Source organism: Rhinopithecus bieti, unplaced genomic scaffold, assembly GCF_001698545.2.
Source record: "Rhinopithecus bieti isolate Rb0 unplaced genomic scaffold, ASM169854v2 scaffold_7684, whole genome shotgun sequence".
Lineage (NCBI taxonomy): Eukaryota > Metazoa > Chordata > Mammalia > Primates > Cercopithecidae > Rhinopithecus > Rhinopithecus bieti.
Genome location: NW_016806071.1, coordinates 3,298,526 through 3,310,202, shown reverse-complemented (window position 1 = coordinate 3,310,202; position 11,677 = coordinate 3,298,526). Strand labels below are relative to the sequence as shown.

At 42.9% G+C, this 11,677-nt stretch overlaps 1 protein-coding gene across 1 annotated transcript in view; it reads left to right on the top strand.

The window, feature by feature from the left end:
- Positions 1 to 11,677, top strand: part of ZYG11B (zyg-11 family member B, cell cycle regulator) — a 102,781-nt gene that overhangs the window by 85,741 nt on the left and 5,363 nt on the right. The window contains exons 10-12 of the mRNA XM_017874590.1: positions 6,765 to 6,962; positions 7,088 to 7,140; positions 10,110 to 10,207. Of these exons, the coding sequence (XP_017730079.1) occupies positions 6,765 to 6,962; positions 7,088 to 7,140; positions 10,110 to 10,207 (349 nt within the window). The remainder of the gene's footprint in view (positions 1 to 6,764; positions 6,963 to 7,087; positions 7,141 to 10,109; positions 10,208 to 11,677) is intronic.

The window sequence follows — 11,677 nt, the reverse complement described above, 5'->3', positions numbered from 1 at the left end:
AAAAAAAAAAAAAAAAAAAGATTTAAGATTAGTTGGCTGGAAGCGGTGGCTCACGCATGTAATCCCAGCACTTTGGGAGGCCAAGTCGGGTGGATCACCTAAGGTCAGGAGTTCGAGACCAGCCTGGCCAATATGGCAAAACCCCATCTCTACTAAAAATAACAGAAATTAGCTGGGCATGGTGGCAGACGCCTGTAATCCCAGCTACTCAGGAGGCTGAGACAGGAGAATTCCTTGAACCCAGGAGGCGGAGGTTGTAGTGAGCTAAGATTGTGCCATTGTACTCTAGCCTAGGCAACAAGAGCGAAACTCCATCTCAAAAGAAGAAAAAAATGATTTAAGATTGGTAACAATTTTGAATATTTGATTATACGTGTCTTGATGCAATTAACTTCATGTTTCCTATATTTGGGATTTATTGAGCTTCTCAGATATATAGGTCTATAGTTTTCATCAAGTTTGGAAAGTTTTTAGCCATTATTTCTTCAAAGTATTTTTTTGTACAGATTGGATCTTGCTGTATTGTCCAGGCTGGTCTCAAACTCCTGGCCTCAAGCAGTTCTCTCACCTTACCCTCCCAAAGTGCTGGGCTTATAGGAGTAAGCCACTGTGACCTGCCCATTTCCCTAAAAAAAAATTTGCAGCCCTTCTCCCCACATTGGAGTCCTTTGGAGACTCTAATTTGCACATATTAAGCTGCCTGACATTGTCCCACAGCTCACAGATGCTCTTTAATGTTTTTGTTCTTTTGTATTCTGTGTGTTTCCGTTTGGATAGTTTCCCTTGCTATGCCTTCAGTTCCATAATTTTTCTCATCTGCAATATCTAATCTGCTATAATGCCATCTAGTATATTTTTTCATCTTAGATATTGTCATTTTCATCTCTACAAGTTCAATTTAGGTGTTTTTTGTATCTTCCGTGTTCCTACTTTTTGAATATATGAAATACATTTTTAATAACTCTTTATCCTAATTGGCTAGTTTTACTTAGTATCTATGTCAGTTCAGGGTCCATTTTGAGTGATTCTTCTCCTCATTATGAGTTGTGTTTTCCTGAAACTTGGCATACTTAGGTTTTAATTTACTTTTTAAAAAAATTATTATTTTTTAAATTGTGGTAAACAACGTAAAATTTACCGTCTTAACCGTTTTTAAGTGTATTGTTCAGTGGTAATAAATACGTTCATAATGTTGTAGAACCATCACTACCACTTACCTCTGTAACTGCTTTCATCTTGTAAAACTGAAAGTCTGTAACCATTAAAAAATACTATTCTATTCCCCCACTCTCTGCAGCCCCTCATAACCACCATTCTGGTTTCTGTCTCTATGAGTTTAACTCCTTAATTACTTCATGTAAGTGGAATCATACAGTATTTGTCTTGTAACTAGCTTACTTCACTTACAGTATTGTCCTCATGGTTCATCCATGTTGTAGTGTATGTCAGAATTTCATTGTATATATAGGCCGGGCGCGGTGGCTCACGCCTGTAATCCCAGCACTTTGGGAGGCCGAGGTGGGCAGATCATGAGGTCAGGAGATCGAGACCGTCCTGGCTAACATGGTGAAACCCCATCTCTACTAAAAATACAAAAAACTAGCCAGGTGTGGTGGCGGGCGCCTGTGGTCCCAGCTACTCGGGAGGCCGAGGCAGGAGAATGGCATGAACCCAGGAGGCGGAGCTTGCAGTGAGCTGAGATTGTGCCACTACACTCCAGCCTGGGTGAGAGTGAGACTCCGTCTCAAAAAAAAGAAAAAATTTCATTGTATGTATAGACCACATTTTCCTTATCCATCCATTTGTTGGACACTTGGGTTGCTTCCATGGTTTTGCTATTGTGAATAATGCTTCTATGAAGATGAGTGCCCAGATATCTCACGACAATCTCCGCCTCCCGGGTTCAAGCACTTCTTCTGCCTCAGCCTTCCTGAGCAGCTGGGATTATAGGCATGCGCCACCATGCCTGGCTAATTTCGTATTTTTAGTAGGACGGGGTTTCTCCCTGTTGGTCAGGCTGGTCTCGAACTCCCCTCAGGTGATTCACCTGCCTCAGCCTCCCAAAGTGCTGGGATTACAGGTGTGAGTCACTGTGCTCACAAATATGTCTTTAAGACTCTACTTTGAATTTTGTGGGGTATAGTTCCAGAAATAGAATTACTGTATCATGTGATAATTCTATTTTTAAATTTTGAAGAACTACCATACTGTTTTCCACAGCAGCTGTACCGTTTTACATTCCCACCAATAGTGTCCAAGGGTTCCCATTTCTCCACACTCGCACCACTTGATATTTTCTGTTTTTTTTTTTTTTTTTAATAGTAGCCATTCTAATGGGTGTGAGATAGTATCTTGTAGTTTTTATTTGCATTTCTCTAATTATAAGTGGTGTTGAGTATATTTGTACGGGTTTATAGGCCATTTGTATATCTTCTTCGGAGAAATATCTATTCAATTCCTATGTCCATTTTTAAATTGGGGTGTTTGTTTTCTGTTGTTGTATTTTAGGAGTTCTCTATATATTCTGGATATTAATCCCTTACCAGATATATAACTTGCAAATATTTTCTCCCATCCTGCTTGGTAGTTTTTGATTGAATGCTAGACATTATGAATTTTACCTTCTTGGTTGCTGAATATTTTTGTTTTTCTATGACTGTTCTTGAACTTTGTTCTGGGATGCAGTTACCTTACTTTTAAACATTTTGATCACTGTGGGTCTTGCTTTTTATGATTTATTAGGAGGTTCCAGAGCAGTGGTCAGGCTAGGGCTAATTATTCTCTACTACTGAAACAAGACATTCCTGAGGACTCTACCCAGTGCCTTGTGAATGAAAGGTTTTTCTATGCTGGGTGATGAGAACAAGCAGCCCTCTGTGAGCACTACGCACTTTTCTCTGACTCTTTAGATGGTTCTTTTCCTGCCCTCAGGTAGCTTCCTTGTGTTCATTTTGTTATCATTACTCTGCTGAATGGAGTGGGACTCTGCAGATCGCTGGACTCACTTTATTTGCAAGTTCTCTTCTCCCTGGTGTTCTGTCCTGTGAGTTACCTTCATTTCTGTGGACTGTTCACCTTATCTCCTACTCTGTTCAGTCTACTGAGCTCTCTTTCAGGCCTGTATCCCTGTGCTACAGCCTGGAAACTTTTTCAAGGCAGTAGCTCACTTTGTTTTCCATCTAGTAAAGGACACTAAGAGTCAGTGTCCTTTGTTGCTTGTGGCCAGTATCTTGAGAATTGTTTTTTCATGTTTATTTGGATTTTTCAGTTGTTTCAGGCAGATGTTTAAATCTGACTGTTTTTACTCCACCATGGCCAGAAGCAGGAGTGCTCATCAATCTTCAATTTAAAAATGAGAAATTGGCCGGGCACAGTGGCTCACGCCTGTAATCCCAACACTTTGGGAGGCCAAGGCGGGCAGATCACCTGAGGTCAGGAGTTCGAGACCAGCCTGGTCAACATGGCGAAACCCCATCTCTACTAAAAATAAAAAAAATTAGCCGGTCATGGTGGTGGCTGCCTGTAATCCCAGCTACTCGGTGGCTGAGGCTGGAGAATCACTTGAATCCAGGAGGTGGAGGTTGCAGTGAGCCAAGATCCTGCCATTGCACTCCAGCCTGAGCGACAGAGCAAGGCTCCATCTCAAAAAAAAAAAGAAAAAGAGAAATTTATTTTCATATTTACTCACATTTCTCATTCTATTCTTTTTGTTGTTGTTGTTGAGACAGAGTCTCGCTAGTCGCTCAGGCTGGAGTGCAGTGGCCGGATCTCAGCTCACTGCAAGCTCCGCCTCCCAGGTTTATGCCATTCTCCTGCCTCAGCCTCCCGAGTAGCTGGGACTACAGTCGCCCGGCTAGTTTTTTGTATTTTTTTAGTAGAGACAGGGTTTCACTGTGTTAGGCAGGATGGTCTCTATCTCCTGACCTCGTGATCCGCCCGTCTCGGCCTCCCAAAGTGCTGGGATTACAGGCTTGAGCCACCGCGCCTGGCCTCTCATTCTATTCTTTTTTTATATTTATTATCCTATAGGTGTGCTGGCAATGACTTTTCACTCTGGTGTTGTTTACCTAACAAAGTTTTTTATTTTGCTTTGATTTTTTGAATGATAAATTTTTGGTTGGCTATTGAAGTCTAAGTGGACACTTTTTTTCTGTTGAATCTTTGGATTTATAATTTTTATCACATTTTGTAAAAATTTGGCCATTATTTCTTCAAATATGTTTTTTCATACCCTCTCTACTCTCTGCTTCTTCTATGACTTCAGTTATAAGCATGTTGGACTTAACATTAGCCTACAGGTCCCAAAACTCCTCTATTGGCTTTTTTCCCCAGTTTGATTTTTTCTTCTGTACTTTGATTTGGATGGTTTCTATTTCTTTTTGTGTGTGTGAATAGAGACAGGGTCTCCCTATGTTGCCCAGGTTGGTTTTGAACTCCTGGTCTGAAGTGATCCTCCCACCTCAACCTCCCAAAGTGCTGGGATTACAGGTGTGAACCAGCATGCCCTGCCATAGATGCTTTTTATTTCTCTGTTGTTTAGTCCACTGATTGTTTTTCCGGAAGCATCTCATCTGCTGTTAATCTCATCCATTATATTTTGCTTTTCAGATATTTAGCTTTTTAAGTTACATTTAGGTCTTTCTTATGTCTTCATTTTCTCCCTTCATGTTTATGTCTGCATTTCATCTGGAATTATATTTATAATATTTATAATAGCTGCTTTAAGTCCTTGTCCGCTAATTCTATTATCTCTGTTATTTTTTAGTCCATTTCTATGGATTGATTTTTCTCCTGGTTATGAATCATATTTTTCTGCCCCTTTGTATGTCTGGTAATTTTTTTATTGGATGCTGGTCCTTGTGAAATGTAAATTGGTGATTGCTAGGTTTTATTATTTTTCTCTAAAGAGTCTTATACTTTGTTCTTGCATGCAGTTACTTGCAGATCAAGTTGCTCCTCTTAAAGCTTGTTTATGTGTTATTTTATTTTATTTTATTTTTTTTGTGAGACAGAGTCTCGCTCTGTTGCCCAGGCTAGAGTGCAGTGACACGATTTCTACTCGCTGCAACCTCCGCCTCCCAGGTTCAAGCAATTCTCCTGCCTCAGCTTCCCAAGTAGCTGGAATTACAGGCACATGACACCACGCCCAACTAATTTTTCTGTTTTTTTAGTAGAGACGGCGTTTCTCCATGTTGACCAGGATGGTCTCGAACTCCTGACCTCAGGTGATCCGCCTGCCTCAGCCTCCCAAAGTGCTGGGATTACAGGCGTGAGCCACTGTGCCCAGCCTTTTTGGTTTGTTTTGAGATGGTGTCTCATTCTGTGTTCTAGGCTGGGGTGCAGTGGTGCGATCTCAGCTCACTGTAACCTCTGCCTCCTGGGTTTAAGTGATTTTCGTGCCTCAGCCTCCCAAGTAGCTGGGATTACAGGTGTGCACCACCACACCTGGCTAATTTTTGTATATTTAGTAGAGACGGGCTTTCTTCATGTTGGCCAGGCTAGTCTTAAACTCCTGACCTTTCAGGTATGAGCCACCATACCCAGCCCTGTTTATTTGTTTTGTTAGAGTGGCGTCTTATCAGACTTTACCCTACGGATCATATGTAATTTAGCCCTATTACTATCAAATACTTTGCTTATCATGAGGTCTCTTGAGTCTGGCTGGTGGAAATGTGAACTACTCCTATCCCTGTGTGACTTTGGGATTTGTTCATGTACTACTTTCTGGTAGTTCCTTTCCTAGCCTCCTGGAGTTTCATCCTTGTCATTACTCAGCCAGAGATTTGGGGTGCAGGTCATGTGTGCTCTGTCTTTGAGTGTGGAGCTTTGTCTTTTCCAGCACTCCGTTCTACAGAGTTTCGCTGCTTCACCACCCTGAACTATGATCTCTGTTTCAACAAAACTACTACTTTCTCTTTGGCTTCCTCTTACCTTCATTGCAGTCTTTAAACTGCCCTCATTTGAATACTTTCTCTCGGGGAAGTACTTTTCTCTCACCTTCCTGAATTGCCTGTTGTCCAGGGCCTAAAAACCGTTATCTTTTTTTTTTTTTTTTTTTTGAGACGGAGTCTTGCTCTGTCGCCCGGGCTGGAGTGCAGTGGCTGGATCTCAGCTCACTGTAAGCTCCGCCTCCCGGGTTTATGCCATTCTCCTGCCTCAGCCTCCCGAGTAGCTGGGACTACAGACGCCCGCCACCTCGCCTGGCTAGCTTTTTGTATTTTGTTTGTTTGTTTGTTTGTTTTTTTTTTTGTTTTTTTTTTTTGAGGCAGAGTCTTGCTCTGTGGCCCAGACTGGAGTGCAATGGCCAGATTCTCAGGGCTCACTGAAAGTCCCGCTCCCAGGTTTAACATTCTCCTGTCCTCAGCTCCGGAGTAGCTGGGACTGGACACGGCGCCCGCACTCGCCCGGCTAATTTTTTTGTATTTTTAGTAGAGACGGGGTTTCATCCGTGTTAGCCAGGATGGTCTGATCGATCCTGACCTCGTGATCCGCTCCGTTCGGCCATCCCAAGAGTGCTGGGATTACAGGCTTGAGCGCCACCGCGCCCGGCCAGCTTTTTGATATTTTTTTGTAGAGACGGGGTTCACTGTGTTTAAGCCCAGGATGGTCTCGATCTGCCTGACCCATCGTGGATCCGGCCCGTCTCCGGTCTCCCAAATGCTGGGGATTACAAGCTTGAGCACCGCACCTCGGGCCAAAAACCGTTATCTTAACCATTTACTATATGTATTACATTAATTTTTATATCTTCTTTTTTTTTCCAGAACAATATAGCTGAAGTACAAGAATTGCATTCTGAATTAATGTGGAAAGATTTTATAGACCACATCAGTAGTCTTCTACACAGTGTGGAAGTGGAAGTCAGTTACTTTGCAGCTGGAATTATTGCACATTTAATATCCAGAGGTGAACAAGCTTGGACATTGAGTCGTAGCCAGAGGAATTCCCTGCTGGATGATTTGGTAGGGTCATTCATGCCAACAAAAGACATTCATAGTGGTTAAACTATGAAAGCCTCATAATGTAGTAAATAATGCAGTGCTAAATAAATATTGTAATCATTTCTTGTGTGTCTTTTGTCTTCCAGCATTCAGCTATTTTGAAATGGCCAACTCCAGAGTGCGAGATGGTAGCATACAGGTAATTAGTATCATAATTAACAGTAAACCAGTAACCTAGTCTAGAGATCATTCCTAAGAGTCATTCCTACTAGATACATGTGTTTTCCCTCAGGCACCTCAGTATTGGTTGGTTATTTATTTATTTATTTTGAGACAGAGTTTCACTCCATCACCACAGCGGGAGTGCAGTGGCATGATCTTGGCTCACTGCAACCTCCACCTCCCGGGTTCAAGCAATTCCCCTGCCTCAGCCTCCTGAGTAACTGGGATTACGGGCGCTCGCTGCCATGCCCGGCTGATTTTTGTATTTTTAGTAGGGATGAGGTTTCACCATGTTGGCCAGGCTGGTCTTGAACTCCTGACCTCAAGTGATCTGCCTGCCTGGGCCTCCCTAAGTGCTGGGATTACAGGCGTGAGCCACCACACCCAGCCAAAAGTATTGGCTTTAAAAGAAGCAAAGTATTTTGACTTTTTTCTTCCACCTATCATACTTCATGTTTCCTTCATTTCACATCTGTTGAAGGCAAGTGCTAGGAATTTGTTCTGTGCTCTTGAAATTCAAAGATGAACAAAGACATGGTGTCTGCACACAAGAATTTTATATCCTTGTGAGGGAGATCAAATGTGGATCAGATAAAACACCGTTATGCTAGATGTCCATAGAATGTTATGAAATTAAAGGTGAAGCCGAGTGGGGTAGCATGTACCTGTAGTCCCAGTACTCAGGAAACTGAGGTGGGAGGATCACTTGAGCCCAGGAGTTTGAGGCTGCAGTGAGCTATGACTGCATCACTGCATTCCAGCCTGGGTGACAGAGCAAGACTCCAAATGTAAATACATACACACACATACACACACGCACACACCTTTCAGAGGAAGTGAGTTGTGACCTGAGTGTTGAAAGATAAGGAGAGGCAGGAGATTTTTAGGAAGAAAAAGCATTGTATTAATGCAGGAAGGTCTAAAATAAAATGACACATTGAAGGAATTAGAAGAAGACCAGATTCTGGCCGGGTGTTGTGACTCACGCCTGTAAGCCCAGCACTTTGGGAGGCTGAGGTGGGTGGATCACTGCAGTCCAGGAGTTCGAGACCAGCTTGGCCAACATGTTGAAACCCCTGTCTCTAATGAAAAAACAAAGTTAGTGGGGCATGGTGGTGCACACCTGTAATTCCAGCTACTTGGGAGGCTGAGGCATGAGGATCGCTTGAACTTGGGAGATGAACGTTGCAGTAAGCCGAGATGGTGCCACTGCACTGCAGCCTGGGTGACAGAATGAGACTCTTAAAAAAAAAAAAAAAAAGGAGTAACACCAGATTTGGTTGGGGAAACAATTTGTAATAATTTATTAAAGTGCATACTGGGCCTGGCATAGTAGCTCACACCTATAATCCCAACACTCTGAGAGACTGAGGTGGTAGTATCACTTGAGTTCAAGAGTTGGAGACTAGCCTAGGCATCATAATGAGACCTCATCTCTACTAAAAAATAAAAAGACCTAGGCATGATGGCATGCACCTGTAGTCCCACCACTTTGGAAGGCCAAGGCAGTTAGATCACTTGAGCTCAGGTGTTTGAGACTAGCCTGGACAACACAGTGAGACCCTGTCTCAACAAAAAATAAAAAATTAGCTAGTTGTGGTGGCACATCCCTGTAGTCTAAGCTGCTTGGGAGGTTAAGGTGGGAGGATCGCTTGAGCTTGGGAGGTTGAGGCTGCAATGACCTGAGATCACCTTACTGCACTCCAGCCTGAGCAACAGAGCAAGACCCTGTCTCAAGTAAATAAATAAATAAATAAATGATAAAAATAAGTAACAAAATAAAGAAAGTGGATACTGGATGCCTAACTCTTTGTAATTGGATAACTTGATAATTAAATTACTAATTACCTGAAGTATTTAATTTTTATTCAACTTATTTTTTTTGTTTGGTTCGTAAATGCTGATGTTGCCAACATTTTTTTCCTTCCCCAACTTATGTCCTACCTTTTTTTTTTTTTTTTTTTGAGACGGAGCCTCCCTCTGTAGCCCAGGCCAGAATGCAGTGGTGTGATTTCGGCTCCCTGCAAGCTTCGCCTCCCAGGTTCACGCCATTCTCCTGCCTCAGCCTTCCACGTAGCTGGGACTACAGGCGCCCGCCGCCACTCCCGGCTAAGTTTTTTGTATTTTAGTAGAGACAGGGTTTCACTGTGTTAGCCAGGATGGTCTCGATCTCCTGCCTTCGTGATCCGCCCTCCTCAGCCTCCTAAAGTGCTGGGATTGCAGGCGTGAGCCACCGCGCCCAGCACGTTCTATGTATTTTTATTCAGACCAGTAGAAAATAGAAGGGATAATTATACATCTTTTTCATAGTGTTCTACTAGTTAGTTATCACCTAATTTCTGTATTTCTTAGTTTCCAAACCAAGGTCTACTTATCTTCAAATGTGTATCTTTTTTTTTTTTTTTTTTTTTGAGACGGAGTCTCACTCTGTCCTGGAGGCTGGAGTGCAGTGGCCGGATCTCAGCTCACTGCAAGCTCCGCCTCCCGGGTTCACGCCATCCTCCTGCCTCAGCCTCCCGAGTAGCTGGGACTATAGGCACCCGCCACCTCACCCGGCTAGTTTTTTTTTTGTTTTTTTTTTTTTTAGTAGAGATGGGGTTTCACCGTGTTAGCCAGGATGGTCTCGATCTCCTGACCTTGTGATCTGCCTGTCTTGGCCTCCCAACAAATGTGTATCTTTAAGAGTAAAAAAGTGCTTTAGGAAAAATTTTTTCTCTTTTAGTAAGTACCATGTTCTAATCACCTTCCATCTTCTGTACTGAATCATATCTGAATGCAGTCTTCTCTGAAATGGTTAAGACAAAGAAAAGATATTCTATAGCTCATTTATATTAGTCGAAATATAATAGGATAAAATGTTGAAAATGAAAAGTTTAGGAATCACTGCTTTAGGGAATTACGCTAAGTATGGGATGTAACTTTGATTCTTTTCTTTTGAACCCTTAGGTCCTTTAATCCATTCTTCCCATTACTTGGATGTTTCACAACACCGGGAGTCCAGCTATGGGCAGTTTGGGCCATGCAGCATGTCTGCAGCAAGAATCGTATGTACCAAAAAAAGAGAGCTGTGTTTTTTTTCTTTAAGTGAAATTCTCATTTCCCAGGAAAGATATTTCTAAATTGTGTATTAAAGTGATTTTTAAGAACACTGACTTAAAGTGTAAGGAAATCTTAGGTTATAAACTTAAGGTATTCCTTTTTTTTTTGGAGACAAAGTCTCACTCTTGTTCCCAGGCTGGAGTGCAACGGTGCGATCTCGGCTCACTACAACCTCTGCCTCCTGGGTTCAAGCGATTCTCCTGCCTTAGCCTCCTGAGTAGCTGAGATATCAGGCACCTGCCACCACGTCCCATGTCCCACTAATTTTTTTTTTTTTTTTTTTTTTTGAGGTGGAGTCTCACTCTGTCGCTCAGACTGGAGTGCAGTGGCGCAATCTCGGTTCACTGCAAGCTCCGCATCCCGGGTTCACGCCATTCTCCTGCCTCAGCCTCCCAAGTAGCTGGGACTACAGGCGTCCACCACCAAGCCCGGCTAATTTTTTGTGTGTTTTAGTAGAGACGGGGTTTCACTGTGTTAGCCAGGATGGTCTCAATCTCCTGACCTCGTGATCCGCGCGCCCCGGCCTCCCAGCGTGCTGGGATTACAGGCGTGAGCCACCGCGCCCGGCCTTTTTTTTTTCTTTTTTTTTTTTTTCAGTAGAGATGGAGTTTCACCATGTTGGCCAGGCTGGCCTCGAACTCCTGACTTCAGGTGATCTGCTTGCCTCGCCCTCCCAAAGTGCTGGGATTGCAGGTGTGAGCCACCACACCCAGCCAACTTAAGGTATTCTTTCAGAATGAGCATGGTGTAACTAGGCACTGAATGACAGTGGTGAATGAGACACGGTTCTCACCTCAAGGAATTTAAAGATTAGGAGACTACAGTGAGTCCATTTGTTGAGTAAAAGGTCTTAAGTAGTTCCACTGTTTATGGTAAATTTCAGTACCCAATTCTCGTTCACCCAAAATTCTGTTGTTCAAGATGTCGCTCCCAGCACCCATGGTTTCTGAAGAAGCAAAGTGTTTGAATCAGGTTCTGTATTATTCTTTGAAAGCTACGATGCAACTCTTATTTATTTAGAGACATGGTCTCTCTCTTATCAAACTGGAGCTGGAGTGCAGTGGCATAGTAACAGCTCACCGCAGCCTTGACGTCCGGGCTCAGATGATCCTCCCGCCTCAGCTTGTAGCTAGGACTACAAGTACATGTCACCATGCCTGCCTTTTTTTTTTTTTTTTTGTAGGGACGGGATTTCATCATGTTGGCCAGGCTGGTCTCAAACTCCTAGGCTCAAGCGATCCGCCTGCCTCTTCCTCCCAAAGTGCTGGCATTACAGGCGTCAGCCATCAAGCATGGCCTAGTTATTTATTAATATAAACTCATTCCACAAATGATTTGACACAAGAAATACACAGAACCACTTTTAATAGTAAAGTGTGTGTGTGTGTGTGTGTGTGTGTGTATATATATATATA